This window comes from Camelus dromedarius, chromosome 4, assembly GCF_036321535.1.
Source record: "Camelus dromedarius isolate mCamDro1 chromosome 4, mCamDro1.pat, whole genome shotgun sequence".
In the NCBI taxonomy this organism is placed as follows: Eukaryota; Metazoa; Chordata; class Mammalia; order Artiodactyla; family Camelidae; genus Camelus; species Camelus dromedarius.
Genome location: NC_087439.1, coordinates 31,157,951 through 31,184,408, shown reverse-complemented (window position 1 = coordinate 31,184,408; position 26,458 = coordinate 31,157,951). Strand labels below are relative to the sequence as shown.

At 38.2% G+C, this 26,458-nt stretch overlaps 1 protein-coding gene across 12 annotated transcripts in view; it reads left to right on the top strand.

Annotated features, from left to right (window-relative positions):
- Positions 1–26,458, top strand: part of NEB (nebulin) — a 215,406-nt gene that overhangs the window by 81,746 nt on the left and 107,202 nt on the right. For all 12 annotated transcript variants that reach the window (XM_064484770.1, XM_064484778.1, XM_064484776.1 and 9 more), the window contains exons 64-83: positions 1,757–1,864; positions 3,914–4,225; positions 6,214–6,417; positions 6,737–6,841; positions 8,302–8,409; positions 9,638–9,949; positions 10,275–10,478; positions 11,206–11,310; positions 13,975–14,082; positions 15,247–15,558; positions 16,405–16,608; positions 17,079–17,183; positions 18,133–18,240; positions 19,554–19,865; positions 21,443–21,646; positions 23,414–23,518; positions 23,661–23,768; positions 24,154–24,465; positions 25,309–25,512; positions 26,315–26,419. In XM_064484770.1, the coding sequence (XP_064340840.1) occupies positions 1,757–1,864; positions 3,914–4,225; positions 6,214–6,417; positions 6,737–6,841; positions 8,302–8,409; positions 9,638–9,949; positions 10,275–10,478; positions 11,206–11,310; positions 13,975–14,082; positions 15,247–15,558; positions 16,405–16,608; positions 17,079–17,183; positions 18,133–18,240; positions 19,554–19,865; positions 21,443–21,646; positions 23,414–23,518; positions 23,661–23,768; positions 24,154–24,465; positions 25,309–25,512; positions 26,315–26,419 (3,645 nt within the window). The remainder of the gene's footprint in view (positions 1–1,756; positions 1,865–3,913; positions 4,226–6,213; positions 6,418–6,736; positions 6,842–8,301; positions 8,410–9,637; positions 9,950–10,274; positions 10,479–11,205; positions 11,311–13,974; positions 14,083–15,246; positions 15,559–16,404; positions 16,609–17,078; positions 17,184–18,132; positions 18,241–19,553; positions 19,866–21,442; positions 21,647–23,413; positions 23,519–23,660; positions 23,769–24,153; positions 24,466–25,308; positions 25,513–26,314; positions 26,420–26,458) is intronic.

Sequence of the window (26,458 nt, the reverse complement as noted above, 5' to 3'; positions counted from 1 at the left end):
CTGCACTCCGTGCCTTAGGGATCCGTGACAACTATGTCACTGCTGGTGCATGTTGGATTTGGGATCAACTGAAACCTTAAGACCATTTACATGGTCTTAAACCAGATTTCTCTATCATGTGTTTATACATTTGGCAACTTAAATCTCAGTTCAAAGACTGACATTTATCTCTGCAATTTCTTCTTAGAATGAGCCTATTGGTTTAAGACTGCAGAGATTTGTGCTACCAGAGAGGAAAGTATTGTTTCTTTGATGGCATAAATCAACAGCGTATTACTCTTCTGCAGAATGTAACTTAGAGAATTTAAATAGATGAGCTGCCACCTTAAGTCATTTCATTTTTGGGGGGTGAAAACCATAATTTTAATGCATGTATAACTAGCTCTTAATTGTCACCAAAAATAAAAAACATCAAGTCCCACCCTTAAATCAAAAAGAAGTGAATTTTCAGCTAAACCTGTCCTATAGTGTAACGGGAAAGCATGAGCTGCGTGAACAGGAATTTTAGGAGACAAAGAGGCCCTGTAACTAGCCACTCAGTTTCTGGGATTCTCGACTCTTGTCTTTGTGGCAAAAGCTCAGAGATGCTGTGCATTGCTGTTGGTTTGAATAGGCCCTGAAAGAAGGCCCTGAACTGAGTGCCTAACCTGCCTGGTCTGCTTTCTCTGTCTTTGTTTCCTTAGTTTAATTCTGTTGTGTTTCTCATTTAGGACAGGAAGATAAAATGCAAATCTGATTGTGTCATTCTTCCTCGAAGATTGTTGTTGGTTTCCCATTTCCTATAGAATTAACACAAACTCAGCACCAAGCCTTCACAGCCCAACTCCAGTTTCTTCTCAGTCCTCTCCTGCCACATTCCCCAGCACTGCCCCACTTCCTTGGACACCCCTACCTTGTACTTTGATTCATGCAAGTCCCTCTGCTCTTGACTGCCATCTCAGTCTATTCAAACCATATTTATCACTCAAGGACCAATGCAAAGGTCACTCCCTCTGCAGGAACCATCCTGATTTTCAATTCAGAATAAATTGCTCCTTCCTGGCGCTCATTCTTAATAATATGGTTAAATCTCCTTTCATGGTTTGACTTTTCGGCAGCTTGTTTTACAAATTATCATTCTTTCCATTAGTTCTCCCAGAAACTTTGAAGATGGGAGAGGTCTCATATTTATCTTTGATCACAAGTAGCAAGCACAGTCATGATGCGAAATAAACGGATTGAATGACTTTCTCTTCTATGCACATTTTGCCATCATAGGCCCATAAGTTACAGCTTAAATTTTTTTTTTTGGTGGGGGGAGGTAATTAGGTTTATTTATGTATTTTTAATAATAATAATAATTTATAATATTATATAATATTAATTTTTTTTAGTGGAGGTACTGGAAATTGGACCCAGAAGCTTGTACATGCTAAGCATGCACTCTACCACTGAGATATACCCTCCCCCTCAGCTTAATTTTGCCAGTCCTTTTCAAAACTGATTGTTAGAACTAAAAGTTCTAAAACAATGTATAATATCTATATGTAGTTCATTTAAAATAAGTTTTAAAATAAAAAACAAAGGTGTCATGTTCCATGTAGGTACCATTTTTAAGTCTCAACTTCAGCAAAAAATGCAGAAAGCTTAGAACTCTCAAAAGTTTATTTCAGGCACCCACCTGTGTAGAACTTAGTGAATTGTTTGAGTCTTCTGTCAGTTTTTGGATATGAATGTCAACATGTAACTGATTTTTTTTTTTTTGGCCCAAATTTAGACTCTGTACAAACTCGCCAACGAAGAAGCAAAGAAGAAAGGCTACGACTTACGCAGCGACGCCATCCCAATCGTGGCGGCCAAGGCCTCCAGGGACATCGTCAGTGACGTGAGTTACCAGTTTACTCTGAAGATGTGGTCACTCTGAAATGACATTTTCACTGAACCAGATCTTTTAAGAGAACTTTCCTAGCCCTTTGGAAATATATCCCTACGTATTTGTGTGGGATTTTTCGAAAACTTAGTTTTAAGGGAGATGAAAAATTTGATGTTCATAAAAAATTGCTATAATCTTAAAGGCACAGTGTCTTCAGTGAAAGCTGATCCATCAGGAACAGAGAAAGCCCCACTCATGTGGCAGTTTTTACAGTGCAGCTACCATCTTGGGGATGCTTATGTAAGTCTTGTCACAGTGCTTGTAGAAAGTGTGACTCATCAACTTAGATTCTCCCAGTGAGAATCAGGCCTGGCTTTATATGGCATTTTAATACACAATATTCCAAAAATGCATATGGCACTGGCCATTACAATTCATCCTTGTAAGATTATGAAAAGAAGTCCACTGATCAGTACCAGCCGAGCCCAAGCTTATACCCTTAACAGTAGCTCCTGGTTTATGGCTTGTACCTCCCGAAATAAAACTGTCATCCTTTCCTGGCACCTCAGAGGATTCTTGAGGAACAGACCACTGCTCAAAAAACCAAGGCCCACTATTCAGGAATATGGTAATATGCTGTCCTTTATATGGGAAGATCATGTTAGTGACTCGCTTGAGTTTACATGTGTTGGACCTTTTCTCCAAATGGATTTATGCCAATGATAATAAATAACAAAATACCCTTTATCCTTCTATTTCTTTTGTCCATGAAGTCAGAAGTGTATATTCCCTTTATTTCCAAAATATGGAAAGTAAACATCATACTTTAAAAATAAATGTTCAACAATCACAGAAAGGTTAAAAGTATAAATATATACCAGTATAACGGAATACCTGTTACCATTAAAATTCATGTTTGTAGGGAATACCTAACAACACACAAAAATGCTTATGTAATAACTGAAAAAAGCAGGCACAAACCCATATACAGTATGACTCCTAATTTTATTCTCTCTCACCATACACACACACACACACACACACATACACACTCACAAAGCTGTTTCATCAGCAGTTATCAGTGAATGGCAGAATAATGTCTTAATTATTTGTATACATATACAAGCTTTGTTTTCCATATGATTTTATAAGATACAGGTGCAAGAAGTATTGAGAACTCTGTGCTAAGACCATTCTATATGTTATGTCACTTATTATTCATAATTACCCTAGGATGTAAGTATCTGATTACCCCTGTTTTGTGGATTGCTTAAGCAACTTATCTGAAATCTAACTCTTAGTAGACGGTGGAGTTGAAACTCCAAGCAACCTCATTCCTTCCCACTGTACTGCATTGCCTCTGCTGACTCATTTATACTTTCTCACTCAGTTATCTTGGAGAATAGAAGCATGTGTTTTGGATAATTGGCTCAGAATCCAGGACAATGTCACTGGACATGGAATAATAAAAATGTTATTGGTCCATGAGAGACTAGAACCCATGACTTCCTTAGGAATGTGTTCTAACCAGTTTGCTGCTGTATCAGCTTCCCTAGTATAACCAGTTTTCAAAACAACGTCAAAACTTTGCTACCACCACTGAATACCTGAAAACACTATGAAATAAATTCTTTACTGTTGCTACAGCCAGTAATTCTTGACCTAGCATACTTCATCCTTACAAAAAGCAGACACTCATTTTACTACTTATTAAACACACTGTGTCACCAAAGTGCAACTTTTTCCTAATGTACTTTTAGTGCCTAACATCCATATCTCCAAATTCCTTGGTCCAAATGGCCTCTCTCCACTGTGTGCACTTCCTGCCTCCAAAACTATTTCTTATTACCAGGCCATAGGTGATTTGGGGTATATACTACACTTACATGAATTCCATCTATTACCTCTCTAAGCCTTTAGGGAAAAGGTAGGATACTGCCTTGAGTTAGTGCTTATTAGCAAAAGTCAGCTTACAACATGATAGATGCAAGATGATTTTGTGCAGACTTGTGACCTCTAAGGGCTTATAATAAAAATCTGATTTGTGCGTTCTAATCTCAGTATAAATACAAAGATGGTTACCGGAAGCAGCTTGGCCATCATATTGGTGCCCGGGACATTAAGGACGACCCCAAGATGATGTGGTCCATGCATGTGGCCAAGATCCAGAGCGACAGGGAGTACAAGAAGGACTTTGAGAAATGGAAGACCAAGTTCAGCAGCCCAGTAGACATGCTGGGAGTGGTGCTGGCCAAGAAGTGCCAGACCTTGGTCAGTGACGTGGACTACAGGAACTACCTGCACGAGTGGACGTGCCTGCCCGACCAGAGCGATGTCATCCATGCTCGGCAGGCCTATGACCTCCAGAGCGACGTGAGTACAGCGACTATAACAGAACTCTGTGCAGAAATAACTTATACCATAGGAAAGTCATCCTTTATAAACAATCCATTGGCCTATTCAAGCTAGGATTTCTTGTTCAGTGAATGAGATTTGAATCAGAGTATAGTATTATTGCTTTATTGTGGATACATTGCTAGGCTTTATATGGAAGTGAAGTTTACAAACTGGACTTGGTCTTAGAAAAATAAAACTGGAATTAAGCAATGTGAGAATTCAGAGTCCACCAGAGGGAGACATTTTATTTTATTCTTTTACAGGGAAAAGAAACACCACATTTTTATTTTTTAAAAATTACTCAGAAATTTGTTTTTAGCTTCCTTGCCAAACAAATGAGGTTATAACTGGTAGAATACTAATGCCTGCTGCACACTAATTGTTATTCTTATGAAATAAAAGAAGTCACTGTGTCTGGAAGCTAGTGGATGGTTTCACGGACACTTTCTCCTCCCAGCAGGGCTCTCTTTGTGGATATGTCACTTGGTAATGACAGGCCCTGGTACCTATTAGAAGCAGAGGTACTATCTCAACTCCGGGTGCAAGAAGCACATTTCCTGCAGCACATATTTAATAGATGTCTGAAGGAACTATTAAGCATTAGAGGGCTTTGGAGAATAAACGGATTAATAATAATTATATATTAAATGGCTCTTCCTAGAAATTGTACAGCCTACCTGTAGAAACTCCCACTTCTGTTCTATAGCTTTGGATGACATGTAGAAGCCTGTGTTTTGCAAATAAAGGCTTTGCCTGCACATGAAAGGTAGTTAAAAATGGTTAATGTTGCCCACAGATTGGCAGCATCAACAGACTGCTTGCCTCTGTCTGTTGGTTGAGTGCCTTTTCAAGATCAACTCCTTCACATTGTGACACAGTCTTAATAATGTGGGAAGCATTTGAAGGTTAAAAAGCACTTCAGAGGTGTAAAATCTTATTGTTTTCATTCTTGCTGTTGTGATTTAGGGGCCTGATAACAAGTCAGCATAGGGCAATTCCAATAGGCTTTTAGTCTAGATTGTAAAATAGTCATCTATATTCTCTACTTAGTTGTCATTACAGGTGAAATCCTTCAGATGAGGTGGGCAAAGGTCCAACTCCACTGTTGTGGAGTGGTTGTGAATATCTAATGGGTACACAATAATCTTTAGCAGCAAAAATGATTTAAAATAAAGTGTTAAATAAAAATATGAAAAGAGTTCTGGAAAGGAGTACATGCTTCCCACCCTGAGACCTTGGTGGGGCAGGGACTGGGCCCTGGACCAAGGAGATGCTCATTTGTTGCTCTGAATCTTGGGCAGTGTTAAAATAGCCAAAGGTCTGCCTCAGGGCTTCAGGGGTTCCACATCATTATTGTATTTTGACTTCTCTTTTTTGTTAAAAAAAAAAAAAAGTAGCAGTACAGATATTTTGAAACAGAAGAAAAAATACACAGAAGGCAGTAACAGTCCAGCCATTGAAAAAGCCGATTCCTGCTCTTGTAATTTATACACTCATTGTTTTACACGCTATTTTTCATTAGTCTTATATTAATGACATTCCTACAAGTCATCAAAATTCTTTAAAATAATGGCTTTTAATAGCCACAGAGTATTTTATCTGATTAGACTTAACATTTATTTACTGATAGCCTGTTGTTGGACACCTATGTGCTTTCTCTGTGGGTTGGTATTCTTTTCCTGTGCACATGGGCGGTGAGCATCCACTGACCTCACTGATAGAAGACATCCGTTTGGATTACTCCTGTCCTAACAGCCTGATATATTTGATCATTTTCTGTTACAACTGAGAAATGTTTCTGAGTCACTTTTGAACATACTTCCTCTCTTAGTCTGCCTGATACAGTGAGCTTGTTTTCTACAAAAACCACAATAACCAGAATAGTACCTTATCAATTCCATTTGTCCCTTTACCTGAAATCTTTCAGTCTTGCTGAAGAGTTCTGCCTTTTGTCCTCCTCACAGAATACTTACAAGTCCGATCTCCAGTGGCTAAGAGGCATTGGCTGGGTCCCCATTGGGTCTGTGGAGGTGGTCAAGTGCAAGAGAGCTGCGGAGATACTGAGTGACAACATCTACCGCCAGCCTCCGGACAAGCTGAAATTCACCAGCGTGACGGATTCCCTGGAACAGGTGCTGGCCAAGAACAACGCCATCACCATGAACAAGGTGAGCCCCAGCAGCCTCAAGCTTCTCCAAGATGCCAAGAAATGTTTTTATACTTTAAAGACTCGTGGAGTTAAAATTACCGACGGAAGTGTGAGGGTCACGTTTACCTCCTAAATGACGTACTTGAAATCCTCTAAGTAATTTCTATTATTCCCAGTTTTAAACTATGGTAACTATCATTGAGACTCAACCCTCCCACTGAATACCACATATCCTAGTCTGGTTTATTTTTCCTAAATAGATCAATAGCATTACTGCTTTAATTAATTTTTTGTAATTCCTATTTCAAATGGTTTTCTATCAATGTGTTCTTTGATAGCGCTTATACACGGAGGCCTGGGACAAAGACAAGACTCAAATTCATATAATGCCTGATACCCCGGAGATCATGTTGGCGAGGCAGAACAAGCTCAACTACAGTGAGGTAGGGGCAGAATTCTGTGGGGCAACTTGTGTTGTTGTTGATATTGTTTGTTTTCTACGCTCACTTTTGGGGAGACTCTCGGGCCTCAGCTGTCACGGTGCATGCAGCACCATGACAGGGGCACTCGGCTCAGGCAACCTTGCATCTCTGGGTTGAATATCATATGCTTTAGGATTCCAGTGGTGAACCAAAATCACTTTATCTTTTCAATTTATGGTCTTTACCTGTGTGGGTGTGTGGAACTTTGTATTTTTGGTATTTCCAAGGGTTAGGATAACCAGGTATAATACCGGTTCATTATTTATACAAAAACATTATTTGTTCTTTATCTGAAATTCAAGTTCCACTGGGCCTGCTATCTTTTTATTTGCTAAATCTGGCAACCCTACCAAGGGGGACTCTAATAATATGCACCTCTTCCCCACCTGGATCCTGAATAAAATTAAGAAGTAAAACAAAGGTGTAGAACTAGGAGTCAAAATCTCACATTTTTTACTACTAAAGTTAGATTCAAGGACATATTTACATGGGAGCCAAACAGCCCCGCTAACTGAACCCCGGAATTAAGTTCCCCATCCAGGCACAGGCCACTCTGGAGCAGCACAAACAGCTCCACCTCCCTCAGGGGTGAGGGCCTACTTAGAGCACAGAGAAGCAGAGAGGGGTACGGGGCTTGTTCCTAGAGGGAGCAGGTCAGAGCTGAGCTGGTCATGCCCTGTTATCCCATCCCTCCCAATTAGATAAATCAGGAAATCACTGCACCTCTCCAGAGGCAGAGAGAGTAAAGGGGCAGAGATGAAAGAATTGAGCTCCTTTTATAGGAAGAAAACCTCAGGCATGGGAAAGAAGTGCTCTCCAACACTAATTACTGTTTTTTTAAGTAAAATGCAATTTTATAGGTGCATGTTTTACTAATATGATGTGGCCAAAAATTAGAATCTTAAAATTGTGATTATAGTCAATTGCTTTAAATTGTACTTTAATCTTCTCCTCATTTTGCTTTTTTAAACATTACAAACTATTACATGATGTCAAAGAATTTTAAGTAATAAAGAAATGAATAAAAGTATATAAGTATATATATTTTATATACAAATGAATAATGTTAAACATACTGCTTTGCAGTTTTTTCATTTGGAAATATGTGAAGATTGATGCTTTGTCCATCAGTCTATATTACCAGATTACATCAAATGTTGATATGCATAATATATCATATTAATCTATAATGATATAATCTATCAATCTATGTTAATGCTTGTTGTTATATTTCATTTGTTTTCTAATGCTACATAGGGTTTTTTGTAAGCTATCATATAATTTATTTACTTTCCAGTATTGCTAGAAATTTAGACTGTTTTCTAGAGCCTATCATTTTTTAAATTTTGTAATATGTCACCTGATAATTTCCAGGTTGTTGATGTCAAGCCTTTTGCCTTACTCTGACTTTCCTTCCATAGACTCTGTACAAACTTGCCAATGAAGAAGCAAAGAAGAAAGGCTATGACTTGCGCAGCGATGCCATCCCGATCGTAGCGGCCAAGGCCTCTAGGGACATCATCAGTGACGTGAGTAGCAATGCTCCTTGCAGGTGCATGGCTGGATGGGGATGGGGCAGGATCAGGAGTACAAGGCAAGAAGCATCTGGGTGCCAGTTAAAGCACATTTATTGTGCTGTAAATGAAATGTTTTTCATTTGAAAAAGCCCTTTCATATTTTTAACTCCAAAAGATTTTAATATTCAGGTCCCATAGACAGAGAAGGATTATCCTAGACTTCAGTATAAAATTGAATCTCCAGTTGTTCATATCTATAATTACCACACATTCATCTGCATATTTTGAACAAATAACCCACATGGAAATAAGAAAATGACAAAAGAGTTGGGAAAAAACTTGGTTCCATGTATTGATTCAATGTCAGAAAAAGATCTGGTATAGCCAGGTCTAGGAAAATGCACCTTTCCCCAAACCTGCTGTGGATTTTTGCCAACCCTTTATTTGAAAAATTACCTTAAGTGCCTCTTTTTGAGTTCTTTTTAAATGAAAGAAGAAAAGCAAAGTCTTAAAACAACCAAAAGACAACAGAATAGTGGGCCTGATTTCTCTTTCTCCAGTCTCTGAAAGAAGTTCCTTTGGTGAAATAGTCAGACTTCTGTACGTGTATGCTAGGGTTTGTGTAATGTTGTTGCCTAAAGTGGAGAGAAGGTAATGCAGAGTCAGCACCTACCCCCTCCCCCCCAAAACTTTCTTGTAGTTACATCATCTGTTTCTTCACTCAAGGAATCCCAACAAACCTCTCCCAAATTTGATTTTGGGTAGAGCAGACATGCAGGAGGGAAAACACAAGCCAGTCCATTGCAGGAGTCCAGTGACCCAGTGAAAGTCAGCAGAGCCAGATTTGGGAGGAGTGGTGTGGGCTGGAGTGTGAAATGGTACCTGTGCACTCAGGAGGAGCATTCTCTAAATCATGTGTAAAACTTCTGGGGTAATGATTTCACTGGCCCATAATGGAGAAAAAAGGCAGTATACAACTCCAATTGATTTTCTGAAAAGCATTGCTGCCTTTATTTTGAGACTTAATGTCTGCAAACCATAGAACTATGTAATTTGGCCTGCTTCCCAGTAGAGTATTGCTGTGAAATCTAATCAGAGTTTAGGATGAGGGGTAAGTTGATGCTCAGATGACTTATTTCTCTGCAAGAATTACCAATTTTAAAATAATGAAGTTTTATATTAATAAGACTCTTAGCCTTTTCCATTCTTTTTTATTTTTAAAATGACTTCTTTATTTCAGTATAAATACAAAGATGGTTACCGGAAGCAGCTTGGTCATCACATTGGAGCCAGGAACATTAAGGATGACCCCAAGATGATGTGGTCCATGCATGTGGCCAAGATCCAGAGTGACCGGGAGTACAAGAAGGACTTTGAGAAGTGGAAGACCAAGTTCAGCAGCCCAGTGGACATGCTGGGAGTGGTGCTGGCCAAGAAGTGCCAGACCTTGGTCAGTGATATAGACTACAGGAACTACCTGCACCAGTGGACGTGCCTGCCCGACCAGAGCGACGTCATCCATGCTCGGCAGGCCTATGACCTCCAGAGCGACGTGAGTACTGAGACCATTAAGTAACACTATTGACCATGCTCACTGTGGTAATACATAGTAATATACAGATAATGGTCTAGGATTAGGTAAAGCCCTCAGAAAAAAATAACACTTTTTTTTTTTCCTCTCCACCCTGCATTTACTATGCCTTACTTTTCTTTTAGAGAGAATATAATACCATGAAGCCATATGCAGTTGGCCTTCATAGTCTAAAAGACATAGGCTTTAAGTTTGGCTATCCCAATTTTCTAGTATTTTTCTTTCATTTTTGAAATAGTGTCATAACAGCTTCAGTAATCCTTGCTTTTGTGTTTGATCTCACTAGAACATTTATAAATCAGATCTCCAGTGGCTAAGAGGCATTGGCTGGGTCCCCATTGGGTCTGTGGAGGTGGTCAAGTGCAAGAGAGCTGCGGAGATACTGAGTGACAACATCTACCGCCAGCCTCCGGACAAGCTGAAATTCACCAGCGTGACCGATTCCCTGGAACAGGTGCTGGCCAAGAACAATGCCATCAACATGAACAAGGTGAGCCCCCACCCTGGGGGAAAATAACACAGGGCTGTATGTCTTTGAGAAGATCTGTGACTCATTTTTAGTCTTTTTTTTTTTGTCTTATCCAATTGTCATCCTGTTGAGTTCTCTATTCAGTTACATTAGGATTCCCAAAATATATGTGGGAATTTCTGCTTTGACATCTCTTTTAAAATAGAGTTAGGAATAAGACAGCTGTTTGGTGTTCAAACTGTTTGAAGTCTATGACAGTTATACATGTTTGGTATCAAGGTTTCTTTCTCGTTGGGTACTTATCTAAGTAAGTATAGAACAAACAAGTCAGATGCAAATCTTTATAACATTTATCAAAAAGAAATCTAGAGAGGGCATACCCAGGTACCTCTGCAGTTAATAAACAAGCAACAAGCAAATAAAGAAAATCATGCAAAGGATTTGTTAATATAGTCACAGTACAAATGGATGTGTATATGCTTGGAAAATACTTGCTTTTAGTTTAATGGAGTAGAGATGATCTTGTAATGAAACACACATGTTTTCTTTTTATATCTTGGTCTACGTTTATATTTAATGACAATAAATATCCAATAACATCTGAGATACTGAAGAATGTTGGTAGAGTGCACACAGCCCAGATAGAGAAGAGGCTGGCTTTCAACTTTGTCATGATCTCTAAATTGGAAACCTCTGTTTAAAAGAAACATTGCTTTTCTAATTAATTAACCTTTTTTATCCTCCACAGCATTTATACACAGAAGCCTGGGAAAAAGACAAGACCCAAGTCCATATCATGCCTGATACACCTGAAATTATGTTGGCAAGACAAAATAAAATAAATTATAGTAAGGTAAGACCATTTATTTTGACCTGACCACATTGATTTTGCTGATGTAGTAGAAAGGTCAGAATTATGGATTTAATTCTCATGTTGACCAATCAGCTTTGTTTTGTTTTGTTTTTTTCTTTTTTGCCCATACCTACCATTGTATTCTAAAGTAGATAGATAGAAAGGGAAATAGATAAATACAAAAATATCTCCATGTCAGGAGAAGAAAAATTCTCAAAGTCAACTATTAATGACTGGATCATATTGTAATTTTAATTAAAAATAATTACTGCTATTTTTCAGATTAGTACTTGCTTCAAAATTTGTTCTATGAGTTTTTTCTTTAGTTGTCCCATCTGTAAAATGAGATAAAAGTGCCTCTCAAAGAATTTTTGTGACGACTGAATGAGGTAGTACACATAATATGGCCAGTGTGGAGTCTGCCACACAATGGCAACTTAATAAACTTTGATTTCTTCCTTTTATGTTCAAGTCACCATGAAAATAGATTTATTTAATCCACTCAAAATAACTGCTGTTTATTTACAAGAACTGAAATAATAACTCCTAAATTCATTCATTTCAAAATTGCCTGAGGACAATAAAAAAACATTTTTTACGCACCATCTCCAGCCCCACTAAACTTGTTATCACATATCTTTGCAGAATAGAAACACTGCTGCAGAAACAGCTTCTTGGCCAATTGTTCTTGCCAAGTCAAGATTATCTGTTTGATTTATGTGAATATTGGTTTCTTACATGTTTTTGTGGTGTCTTCATTAAACAATAACAAAAAAAGGAGGGCAGTTTCAGAACACTGGAAAATTTAAGTCCTCATTTTTAAGACTTAACCATATTCATTATTTTATCCCTGTTAATCACTTTTGTCTATAATAACATAGCCCTAAAGTGGAGGCATGCTGCTATCAAATAGACATGACAAGTGAAATGAAGAGGAGATGGTTGCCCTTTGTCTAGCATTGTGAACACACCCAAGGACAAGTCTGATTAAAAGTATTTGATTGACCTTGGCTTTAGTGATTTTTGAATGAGAGATTTTTGTCTTGGCCACAGAGCTTCTCTGTTGGATTATCTTTTCCCGGAAGTTCTGCCTCACCCCAAGCAGATGAAGTTAGTTTCTGTCCCAGAGAGTAATGATGCTTTTAAGCCTCTCCCTTTTGTTAAAAATTAGGTCAGATAAGGTAGGGCTTTTTTCAGACTGCTGAGAGGAAATTAGGCTATTTTTTTTTTATTTCTAAAATTTTCAGCTGGACTTACTTGTTTAAAATTGCATGATTACATCAATTCCCTAAAGACTGTCTTCTGAAGATTAGATTTCAGAATGGCCCATTTGAATTTCTTCTCAACCTATTACCAATGGTACCTTCATTCTATACTTATTTCAGTAGAGGTAAACAAAACAACCATATCTTATTTTTTGTTTTCTCTTAAATTCTCATTTACCTGCCCTAGTTCTCTTGGGTAAATAACTTACCAAACATTCTTTAAAACGTAGCCTTGATAATAGTAAAAATGTTCCCTTCTTTGAAGCTTGGCATCTTTTTCCAATGTTGAAAGGATTAAAAAAAAAAAATCTATTTTTTTGACCTGAAGCCATGAGATGATTTAAGCACATTTTTTCCCACTTACACATAAGGACAAATTTGAGAATTTATTCTTCAGAGGAAAAATATAAAGTATAAAAGTATTTGACTCTAGCTACAAAAAAAATTTCTAGAAATTTTTAAAAAGATTAAAAGCCCTTGGGATTTTATCTCAAATATATTAAATTCTTATTTTTACCTTAGCTTTTCCTTGTAAAATCTCAATGTGGAAAGAATGTGAATTGTCACACATTAATCATCTACACTAAAAACATATAATAATATCCCTCTCAGACTCTAAAGTCACTTAAAAATTATTAAACATTAACAATGAATTAAATTCTTGTAATGGTTCACAAGCAAAGACTGAATACTATGGGTATAGATGATTTGTTTAATGCAGTGGCTCTCAAGCTGTGTTCCCATGGAACAGCAGTGTCCCACCTTGTATGTGCATCTGTCCTGCCACAGAAACTGAACAGTGAGTATTTTCCCAATTCATAAAAAAAATTATATCAATTTTGTGTTTTTGACTTGTAAATCCCTGGTACTTCTACCCCTCTGTCCGCTAGCAGTTTCCAGCAGTTGACAAAATAAAAAGGGAGCAAATCAAAATTAACAGAGACATTCAGAAACAGTGGACTGTCCTTAGCTCAGGACTGTCTGAGTGCAGGTCCATGCTCGTAGCGGTGGTGCTGCTGGTCTGTAATCAAGCTCTCTGCTAGCAAAATTGCTCCCAATCCAAATTTGGAGTTAAATAGATAGACCTTTCTTGGTTATTTCATGAAAAGAACAAATGCTGAGCAATCTAAGCACATTTGAGAGTTACTGACTGAATGTGTAAAATCTAGAAGGATTTATGCAAAGAAAAGTTGTAGTGTTACACCTGCCAAAAGAAAAAATTCAAGTTAAATAAGTAGCTTGTATAAATAAAAAGAGGAAGAAAGAGATCTTTTTAAAAAAATTTTATGGCTGAACATGCTACTGTTGTTCTACATCCAAAAGTAGTCTTTCTTTGACAAAAATACATTTTTAGAGTGAAAGCGAGCCTGTGTCTAAAAGCTATTACTTCTTTCCTCAGAATCTCTACCGCCAGGCCATGGAAGAAGCCAAGAAAGAAGGCTATGACTTGAGAAGTGATGCTATTCCCATTGTGGCTGCCAAGGCCTCCCGGGATATTGCCAGTGATGTAAGAGCTGATCAAGTTCTTACATTTGTTACCTACAGGCCAGCCACCCGCATAGGGAATCACATTGTTGGAACACTGCTGGACGTCTCCTTGGCCATCACCCATCTTAGCTATCCTCATTGCTCAGGCAAATAAATTGAGGCTTTGAGGCAATAGGTAACCTGCCCAAGACCACAAGCATCATAGAGACAAAGGAATGTGGTTCCTCTGATGCTTTTAGTCTTTTCTTAGTAAGACTGAGTACCCTGCTCAAAGTTAAATGGACATTTGTGAATTTCTCATAAAACTTTATGAGCTGTCCTCAGGATACACTCAAGGCAAAAACAGTAGGAAGGAGGCAGGCTTACCTGAGTTTTTCCCCATGACTTGAAGAAGGAGGTAGGATAGCAAAAAAGTTAAACATCTCATTGCTGGGGTGGGGGTGGGGGTGGGGGTGGTTAACAAAAATCAATATCCCTTTCCCCTAAAATGAATACATCAGGTTCCTGAACAATTTAAATATTAATCCAATTAATCCAAGCAAAATTGTCAATATTGGTAGGTTTTTCTTTTTTATTATAATAAGAATACATAACAAAATTTACTATCTTTACTATTTTTCAGGATACAGTCCAGGAGTGTTAAGTCTGTTCACACCATTGTACAGCAGATTTCCAGAACTTTTTCATCTTGCAAAACTGAAATTCTATGCTCACTATCAACAAAAATTACCCATTTTAAAACTACCCCTCCCAGATTATTTGTGCAGAGACATTATTTCTCAGAATGCCCTAGAAAAAGAAAATTAATGAACCATGTAAAAACATCCCTTAGATAGGTTCTTAGATGAGTCCACCCCCATGACTGACTCCTGAGAAAGTGTTTATCACTGTAATTGAGCTCATTTTTTCAGTGTTCACTTTTTAACCACTTTTTTTTTTGGTCAATATAACTTTCTAGCATAATATAAAGGAATCAACTGCAGTTGTGCTGTGGGTGTGTGTGAATGAGCAGCACATCATCTTTTGTGGGAGTAAGCATGCCCCAGTGTGCAGCATCACAGCCGCATGTGTGCTCAGACTCCCCTGGTAACTTAAGGACGTCATAGATAAACATCTCCACAGAGCGGGCGACAGGGACCAGTCCTTCATGCTTCCTCCTTATTTACTGGGTTCTCTCTTTCAGTACAAATACAAAGAAGCTTATCGTAAGCAGTTGGGTCACCATATTGGTGCCCGAGCGATACATGATGACCCCAAGATGATGTGGTCCGTCCACGTTGCCAAAATGCAGAGTGACCGTGAGTACAAGAAAGATTTTGAAAAATACAAGACAAGGTACAGCAGCCCAGTGGACATGCTTGGTATAGTTTTGGCCAAGAAATGTCAGACCTTGGTCAGTGATGTGGACTATAAACATCCTCTGCACGAGTGGATCTGCCTGCCTGACCAGAATGACATCATCCAGGCTCGGAAAGCTTATGACCTCCAGAGTGACGTGAGTACCCCTGATGCTGGTTCTGCGCATTAGTGATGATGATGATGATTTTGATGATGATAATAATAATAATAATAATAATAATAATACAGCTAACATGTCCTATTGAGAGTAAAATAAAGTGAATAATTAGGGAAGTATCTAATATAGTATCTCTACAACACTGCATTACACTTTATTTTTGTAATTTTGAAGATGAAAATAAAGGCAAGAGTTTTTTAAAAGTTCCCATGACAAGAAAAAAAAGTATAAGTAAGTCTGGTGGTGGACCTTAGCCAGACTTACTGTAGTGATCATTTTGCAGTATATACACATATTGAATTATTATCTTGTACACCTGAAATGAGTATAATACATTGATTATATCTCAATTAAAATGCAAGAGTGTGATTTGCAAAACTTAGCATTATTATGTGTTGAAACTCTCTACTGTAGTTGGATTTCACTTCTTTTCCGTTAAAAAAAGGGGGGGCAAGAATTTTTGTGACTGCAACACTTACACAGCATTGGTCTAAGTATGTGGTCTCTTAGGGAGTTATTAGAACACATTTTCCAAGGCTGAAGAAACTCTGCTCATGTGTAAAAATCTTGTAATACCCTCAAGGATGGGACTGTGTCTTTTACTTTTTAAAAAAATCTCTCATCATTCGTGGTACAATCTATTGTACTAAGAAATGCTTCAGAAAACAGTATACTCAGAATTCAGTAATGCTTGTGAATGAGTGATTGACTGTGTTGGCAGCTTTCCCTGTTCATCAGTCTTTTGTGTTTCTCTAGTGTGACCCATTTTGTGACTAGGAATCTGAAACTAATTAATAGATGTGTTTCTTGTCAATTGACTTACAGAATTTGTATAAGTCAGACCTTGAATGGTTGAAAGGCATTGGCTGGGTTCCAATTGGCTCCGTGGATGTAGTTAGAGCCAAAAGGGCCGGAGAGATACTAAGCGATAATATTTACCGTCAGCATCCAGACGCGCTGAAATTTACCAGCATCACTGACTCTCCGGAGCAGGTGCTAGCAAAGACCAATGCTATAAATATGAATAAGGTGAGTCTTCACTCCTCACCATCAGATATAGGAATTTTCATAGAATGAAGTAAAAATTCTGACACCTTACTACATTTTAAGGATTCCTATAGGATTTACAATACCTTTTAAAATGATTTTTCCATTTTATGGTACCATAGTTACTTAGTAATACTTCAGAATATTAACCCAATGTTAAAAATACTATATACCAGAATTATTTCATAATTACAGATATTAAGTACTACAATCCAATTATACTTTTCAGAACTGTTAAAGCGTTTTAATAAGAAATAGTGAAAACTCTGAGTCAATAAAATAGTGAGCTAAATACTCTTGGAAATAGTAATTTATCTGCATGAAAGGTAGGAATTTATGCATCTTGAGTCATTTTAGTTTTCCTGTTGTATAGAGGAGAAGTGACTGGCACATAATTGAAAGAAAAATGTCTGTGAACTCCAAAATAATTTCATCTTTTTTTTTTCTCATAGCGCTTATATACTGAAGCCTGGGACAATGAGAAGAAAACAATCCATGTCATGCCTGACACACCAGAAATCATGCTTGCCAAACTCAACCAAATAAATTACAGTAATGTGAGTAGACTACTGATCTTATAATGAAGGGCAAAGATGAACTGCTGTAACAATTTCCTTAGTGAAATGCTCTGACTGTTTTATTATACACACTCCAAACTAACACTGTCAGTAAAGGAGATAGTTCTCTCTTGATTCTAGAGATAGTTTTCCCTTGATTCAATTTTGGGCTCTGTGATGGGCAGGCCAGCCTTTTATCAAAATGGTACCAGGGAATGGAATGCTTATGGAGACGCATCCCAATAGGAATCATAATCTTAAAGCCTTCCCCTATAGGTCGGTGTGGGTATCAAGCCACCGTTTTATTCAGCAACTATTTAGCAGGCAGGCAGTGGGTTGGAACCCAGTGGGTTATCATACTGTCTATTCTTTTGCTGCTTTATTGTGTTCTGGTTCCCATTTAACGCTATTTGCAAGCATGTCTTTGGCATCTCTGTCAGGACCAATATTTTCATCAGGGTAATGATTCTGAAATCTTAGACTACAGATCGATTGTGGTCTGTGATGATAGCCCATGGCAAAATGGGAAAAAGTAAAGACAATGCATTGAGTTTTTCACAAATCCAAATATATTCAATTTAAAAATACTGTCCTTAGTCCTTCCCCTTCTTTGGTATTAAGATGGCCTTTCTTTTACATTAGGATTATGATAGAAAATAGTTGGGTTTTTTTTAAACATACACTTGCTTGGCAAAACAAAATTATAGCAACCAGATGCTGATCTCCCCCAAAAAACTTTTGAAATTTACTAATCAATAAAATATCACAGTTTTAAACTATGAGCCTTAAAATCCTTCACCTATGAAGCAGAATTTTCTACAAACCCACACTAATGCTTAACTTTGTGGATTTGTTTCTGTAGTTTAAATGAGGACAGAGAAAATTTAATAATAAACAGCTTCATTTTTTCATCAAAGGAGTAACAATTGATTAATCTTCTTTTCTGCAGAAACTCTATAAACTTGCTTTGGAAGAGTCCAAGAAGGAAGGCTATGACTTGCGTGTGGATGCCATTCCAATCCGAGCAGCCAAGGCATCAAGAGAGATTGCAAGTGATGTAAGTTGAAGTTTTTGGAAGAGGCACTTCGTACTCAAAATTGTTCACCAATGACAGCTTTTACAGCTTTCCCTGCCAGAAATTTAGTTGCCCCTGCAAGTCTCAATTTCCTTTAATGATTCCCCCATCTACAAAGTTGCAAATGAAAACAAAGAAAAGATACTATGTCCATTATGCCTGTTAATTTGTCAAAGATGAAATTACATTCTTTAAAAAATACGTATTTTATGAACACTAAAAATGGGCACATATTTTTGGTCTTCAGAAGTTGAGCAGTTGTCGACACAGATGTTTGTAAAAACACAAAAACAAAAACTTTGTTGTTAAAGACATTGGCAGCACATGTAAATCAGCAAATAAAAATGTGAACTCTTTCCACCTGCTACTATCCATTTATACTAGCATTTTAAAAAGATGTAATTATACATGTGTTTTAGAGTTTTGTTTAATCCTTTGTGACCTATAGTGAGGTTCTCCTATCAAGATGCCCATAACTGAACACAGGAACAAGTGGAGAAGTAAGCAGAGCTTTTGCTCAGCACCCCCTTTCCTCTCTAGTCCTTCCCTTCTCATGAGAAATACCTCCTGAGGGTGTCCAGTGCCCTCACTCTGAACCAGGCTCCTTAGGACCCAAATACAGACTTTCCTTCTTCTGAAAGGGCCACAGGCCTTAGATGTACGTTTCATTCCTTCTATTATCAAAGCTTTTTCTGGCTATTAAGCTAGAGAAGCCCACACTATGATCATCTCATAGTAAAATGGACCATAAAGTGCTATTCTTGCATTTTAAAAATAGAGTCTTAACCCAAGACATTACTTTACCTTGGCTGAAAGTTCAATGACATTGACAGGCAAATGAGGGAGATATTTCCTAAATGTAGCCCATATCCTTGACCAGAGAATTCACTATAAAGTCTAACTACAAGGGAAATATCTTAACTATTCTTAATATCAAAACATTTTTATAAAAAAAGTAGTCACATCTTTAAGTAGATGTACAAGATGTTTTATCTTTACTTGTTAAGAAATGTAAACTAGGTAGTGCAGCTTAGTGGAAAGGGAAAATACTAGGACTCAGGAGCTCTCCATTCTAGCCCCAGCCCTGCCACCTGCTTATGATGTGACTTTGAATAAACCACTTAATCCCTGGAGGCGTCAGGTTTCTATTCTGTAAAATGGAGTTGAGAATATTAAACTTTCTCCCTCACACTAGCGGTACAGAAAATCAAAAGAAATAATGTATCTATGAAACTATGAAATGGGATGTAAACAAGATGTCCTTATCACTAGACACATCTTTTTTGTTTTTTCAGTACAAATACAAGGAAGGCTACCGCAAACAGCTTGGCCACCACATTGGGGCCCGAAATGTGAAGGATGACCCAAAGATGATGTGGTCCATGCACGTGGCCAAGATCCAGAGTGACCGGGAGTACAAGAAGGACTTTGAGAAGTGGAAGACCAAGTTCAGCAGCCCAGTGGACATGCTGGGGTTGGTGCTGGCCAAGAAGTGCCAGATCCTTGTAAGCGACATAGACTACAGGCATCCCCTACATGAATGGCTCTGTCTGCCCGATCAGAATGATGTCGTCCAGGCCCGGAAGGCCTACGATCTTCAGAGTGATGTGAGTGGATCTTATATTCTCCAGGATGTGTTTAAAAGGTTTTAAGAAGGCATTCTAACTTTTTTGCACCGTAGAATCTTTTGGCAGTGTTAAAACAATGGACAACTTCTCAGGACCATAACATGAAATGCGTAGAACTATACACACACACATATACACACATGCTCTGGTTTCAAAGGAAACTGATCACATCAAAATGTGATTGTCAAAACACTGAACTTAATCTGTGATGTAGTAATATATATGCTTTTATATTAACACACTAAATAAAAATATCTATCAGTAGATGTAATGACTAATTTAATTTCAAGGAAGTGATGAGCATAGATATTTAAGATGTCTGCAATAACTGTAATAAGGTATGAAAATATTTATGTTTCTATTGCTGACAAAGTCCCATGTAGTGTTAAAACTACTATCATCTGTTGCCTGTATTTATAATTGAAAGAAATACCATCTTTCAGTTAGAAGTTAATGAAAACGAAGATACTGTTTTTTCTATCCAAGTTCATTGATGCCAGGTTAAGATTTCCTAGTTTAATGCAACCTGTTTTCCGAATGAATTGATTGCATTATCATTTTTCCTGACTACTTATAGGAAATGTCTGTTATAACTTGCGAGAGGAAGTTGAAGAATGAATTACACATATCAAGACAATTTTTCTAAGAAGCTGAGAACAATTATCTCCCTAGGAATATGTTAGGTATTTTTGTGGTCAGCCAGGAGATTGTCCTTGGGTCTTAAATTCTACTTTATTGGCATAGTAGCTCTTTGTTTTTTTGATCAGGCTCTGACAAGTAGTCACTTTTGAAAGAATGATAAAAGTAGTGTCATTGTAAAAAAAAAAAAAAAGAAAAGAAAAGTTTCCCCAAAAACCATAAGAACAAAAAGAACTGTTACTCTTACTTATGAGAAAAATTCTTTTGGCTAATTATTTAAATGCAAAGAAGAAAAATGAAAAATGAAAGCACTATAAAATGTCTTCTTTTTTTCCTTCTTGAATTACGATATAAGACAGAGGTCCAAGGAAAGGATAAAGAAGAGTAGAAAATCAAAGTACTCTTTGGCTTAGAAGCAAGTATATAGAAACATGTGAAAAAAATCCCTTTTTGCTGTCCCCAGAAAACACATTAATTCGACATGTAGTCAGCCAATAGTGTTCATCCTTTCTTTATGTTACATGATGGCTATGAAGGCCACTGCCCAATGAGGTAGGAACAAACTGTATTCATCTGTATTCCACCAGAGTACTATTCCCATACAAGGAGGTATGGGCATTCAAATTAGAGAATAAACACTGTATCAGAAGGCAGGCAGTAATTTCCTTAAAATGGTTTTGTATCAGTGAAATCACATATTATTAGAGAGATTTCATGGATCTTTAAAACAGCCAGGATTGGCTCCCTTCAGGGACAAAGTGTTTGACTAGCTACTCCACACCAAAGTAAGGCAGTCCTGTGTCTTCCAAGAAATTTATACAAGATCAGAATTACACATCCTCTATATCTGCTAGCAAGATCAGACATCAGGCTGAGTGGGTAATTTTTACAAATATTTGGCATTGTTTCACATTCAGGCTATTTACAAGGCTGATCTCGAGTGGCTGAGGGGCATTGGGTGGGTGCCCATTGGCTCTGTGGAGGTCGAGAAGGTGAAGAGAGCCGGAGAAATCCTGAGTGAGAGGAAGTACCGCCAGCCTGCAGACCAGCTCAAGTTCACAAGCGTTACAGACACCCCAGAGATTGTCCTGGCAAAGAATAACGCCCTGACAATGAGCAAGGTGAGTCTCCCACTGTTGCTGGTTGCCAGACTTGGCTCATCAAGTCAGAGTGCCCTGGAGGGTTTCCAGAGAAAGGAGGTGGGGTGGGCCTGCTGCTCATGCAGGCCTTCAGCCAAGCAGCTGCTTGACCCTTAGCTGGACCTGCGGGCTCTTCTCAACACTGTGTCCCCTCATTCTCAGTGTGTGTGAGGAAGCGTAGCCTAGGACAGTTTCTCTGGAATAATGCACACGTTATTCTGAGCAGTGGCCCTGGAAACATCCACAAATGCAATACTTCTCCTAGGCAAAGCAGCCTCTAGCCATCGGCATCTCTTTATCCATCCTGTAAAAAATATACAACCATTTTGCATTTTGTTCTGCAGTCTAGGAAACACAGCAGTGCCAGTGCACAACTCAGGTTAGCTGCTTGGTTTGCTCTCCCCTCTTAGGTTGTGGAAATCCACTTTGGAAAGTGAGTGCTATTTCTGCTTTCTGTTTTATTGCACGAGAGAGATGATGACTTCCTTCCTGCAGAGTTCTAGAGTCTGCTTATTGGTACTGGTCTAATTTCTTTATCCAGTGGCTAGGCCCTTAATGTGCACATTTGAGAGTGACTCTAACTTTTCTGAATTCTCCTACACCTGCCTGGACATCTTCCAAACATTCAGGGTGTGAGACTGAGTGCTCAGTGCAGAATATGAAATTGGCTCTCAGATAGCAAACTCTAGACTTTAGGGTTTTAAAACTCCAGAAATTCTACTCTGTACCACATCTGTCAACAGCAGCCACAGTGATAACAACAGGAAACACCAAAAACTTTGTTGAGTGCCTACTATGACTCAGGCACTTGCTATGTGTTATGGTTAATCTCCAAAAAATATTCAATAAATTTATATACCAAAAAAGAGAGACAAGAATAAAGTTAAAAAATACTTAATAAAAAAGATGCAGAGATTGTCATACTAAGTAAAGTTAGCCAGACAGAGAAAGAGAAATATCATATGATATCACTTAGGGAATCAGCACTGAGGAATCTAAAATATGATACAAATGAATTTATTTACAAAACAGACACAGATTCACAGAAAAAACAAACATGGTGAGCAGGGCAGGGAAAGGGGAGGGTGGAGGGATAAATTGGAAGCTTGGGATTTGTAAACACTAATTACTATATATAAAATAGATAAACAACAAGTTTATACTGTATAGCATGGGGAACTATATTCAGTATCTTGTAGTACCCTATAATGAAAAAAATGAAAAGGAATATATGTCTGTGTTATGACTGAAACATTATGCTGCACATCACATATTGACACAACAGTGTAAATCGACTGTATTTCAATTAAAAAAATTAACCAGGGGAAAAAGATGATTATCATGCTCCAAGAAATGAGGAATGTGAGGTGTTATGTACTTTTCTTAAGATCACAGAGCTTGGACATAGTGGAGTTGGGTTTGACCTTGGGATTGACTCTGAAATCTAGGGATTTCTGCTACATCGTAGTCCTGTAGCCAGGCTTCAACCTTGGAGGTTTTCTGGGTGAGCTTGAGATTTCACTGGGTGAAAAGAAGTAATAATGGAGATCCTTAGGTTGCTTCGTATTAGCTACGAAACTAACATACGGCTGTTGAAATATTGCCATGATTTACTCTCCCCAGTATGCTTTTGCTTTCCTCACCTCCAAAGAATTTTAAAAAGGCTATTTTACAGTTAAATGAGTTAAATTTGATAACAACTGTAATGTATTGGCTTTAACCAAGGGTTTTGCTTCACTTCCCCTGTAGCATTTATACACAGAAGCCTGGGATGCTGATAAAACCTCCATCCATGTGATGCCAGACACCCCAGAAATCCTTCTGGCCAAGAGCAATTCTGCCAATATCAGCCAAGTAAGAGATTTCCTGATTGTTGTTTCAGCCTTTAGTGAAAGAGTGATTAAAATACTTTTTCCGTCTTAGGCCAATTCTAGTAAGGATGGTAGTCTATTAACTTCCTATAACACTTTTCTGTTGTGTGTTATCCTCTACCTAGAAACTTTACACCAAGGGATGGGATGAATCAAAGATGAAGGATTATGATCTGAGAGCTGATGCTATTTCCATCAAAAGTGCCAAGGCCTCGAGGGACATCGCCAGTGATGTAAGTGCCCTCCTTCTAACCTCTGTGGTCTCACCTGCTGAGCAACCACAGTGCAGCCAGTGGGACACACTCTGTAATAGCTTCCCCATGTGCCCCTCCAGTCTCGCTTGCTACCTTCTAAGACCTTTCCCTTTGTCGTCACAGAGAGGAAAAATACATTTTGAAATTGTAGTTAGAGTTGCTGCAGGAATGGGTTCCCAATGAACATATATGATCACACTACAGTTATGTTTATGATAGCATAAAATGTTAGTTTAAAATTGTTCAGAAATATCGAAATGTTTGCAATGTGAAATTCTTGTCCATTTGCTTGTGGGTTTCCATGTCATCTGCTTGTATATGGTCTTAAAACCAGGCTTCTCAACCTATGTTTCTGGTGTTTTAGTACAAGTACAAAGAAGCATATGAGAAACAGAAGGGCCATCACATTGGAGCCCGGAGCGTTGAAGATGACCCCAAGATTATGTGCGCCATACACGCAGGGAAGATTCAAAGTGAAAGGGAGTACAAGAAGGAATTCCAGAAGTGGAAGACCAAGTTCACTAGCCCAGTGGACATGCTGGGCATCTTGCTGGCCAAGAAATGTCAGACTCTGGTCAGTGACATTGATTACCGAAATTACCTGCATCACTGGATATGCTTACCTGATCAAAACGACGTTATCCAAGCAAGGAAGGCCTATGACCTGCAGAGTGATGTACGTAATGTGAACTTTAGGAAAGATGGAATGGGAGGGCAGAGATTTATTAATTGTCCAGTCAGTGCCTCTGTGAACTGACCCACGGGTTGCTCACTGCACAGTCTCAGGGGGTGCCATTCACAGTGTTTAAAACAAAACCCATACTTAGAAGTTATGGGAATCAAAGAACATAGATGAGAAACTCTATTTAGATCATGTCCTTTATTCCCTGGCCTAGATTTCAGACTATTTTCTTCATGTCCTTTGTATTGTCTGGCAGTGAAAATATATTTCAGGTAAATTATCTGAATGTTTTTAAAATAACTGCCACTATTGTACTATATCCAAAACACTAAACAGTTTCCTTGGGTCAGTTATTATATGGTGAAAGTAGAATGAGACATGACAAAATGTCCTTTAAAATTATTTCAGTTCTCGGGGGAGGGTGTAGCTCAAGTGGTAAAGCACATGTTTAGCATGCACAAGGTCCTGGGTTCAATCCCCAATACCTCTCTAAATATAAATAACTAGACCTAATTACTTCCCCCCAACCAAAAAAAATAATAATAAAATAAAATTATTTCAGTTCTATAATTTCTTTCATATATTAAATAATTATCACGAAATTTAGCATAATTACTATTTTATTCCTATTCATAGCTGGCATAAAAAATTATGTTTTTCTAATTGACTCTGTCATGGATATCAACTGCTCCCCCCTGCCAAGTCATGTAAAATCTCAGGTCCTACTCATTTTGGGACCACCAATTCCTGCACTTACCAACCTGAGAACTTAACTTTTCACTTAAGGGATGGTCTGTCTAGCATTTGGAACAATATCCCTGTCTAACGTCTTTGTAGAATGTATACAAAGCAGACCTGGATTGGCTGCGTGGCATTGGCTGGATGCCAGAAGGCTCAGTAGAAATGAACAGAGTGAAGGTTGCTCAAGACCTAGTGAATGAACGACTGTACAGGACACGCCCGGAAACCTTGAAATTCACTTCCATTGTCGACACACCCGACGTTGTCCTGGCAAAAGCCAATTCTCTGCAAATGAGTGAGGTAAGAACCATCCTACCACCAGGCTTTCCTTTCACAGGACTGTCTTTTCGGAAGATGCCACCCAAACTGAGCAAGTGGGTTGTTTCTCTCCAAAGACTTAAAGTGATGGGAGCAACTCTAAGACTTGGCTAGTTCCATGAAGGTACACACAAAGTAGAACTCTGATAGATGCCTGCCTCACACACAGACTTGGAAGCACTAAAATGAAAAATAACACTCCATTAGAATTCAGGGAAACCAATACTTAGTACAAAATCTGTGGCATAATGCTACATATTAAATGGTATAATACTGTATTAGTCAGGTTCTCCAGAGAAGCAGAGCTAATAGTTTGTGCACGAGAGAGAGAGATTTATTTTATGAAATTGATTCACATGATTGTGGAGGCTGGCAAGTCCAAAATTTTCAAGGTAGACCAGCAGACTGCAGACCCAGGAAGGAGCTATGGTTCACACCCAAGTCTGTCTGCTGGCAGGATTACTCATTGTTCAGGGGAGGTCATTCTTTTTTCTCTTAAGGCCTTCATCTGATTGGATGAAGCCCACCCACATTACAGAGGGTAATCTACCCAAATTCGACTGATACGATGTTAGTCTGATAGAAAAAATACCTTCACAGAAACATTTAGAATAATGTTTGACCAGATATCTCGGTACCATGGCCTCGCCAAGATGACACATAAAACTAACCATCACAAACATATATCAAAACATTTTTCCAGATTAAATAGTCACTAAGGCTTAATGTTTCAGGTATCCTTCTCTGTCACTGTACTAAAATAATATTTTCCTTCCCTCCACAGAAACTATATCAGGAAGCCTGGAATAAAGATAAAGCCAACATAACCATCCCTTCTGACACGCCAGTCATGCTGCAGGCCCATATCAATGCCTTGCAAATCAGCAATGTAAGAGGCATAAATATGAAGTATAAATGTCTTTATGGG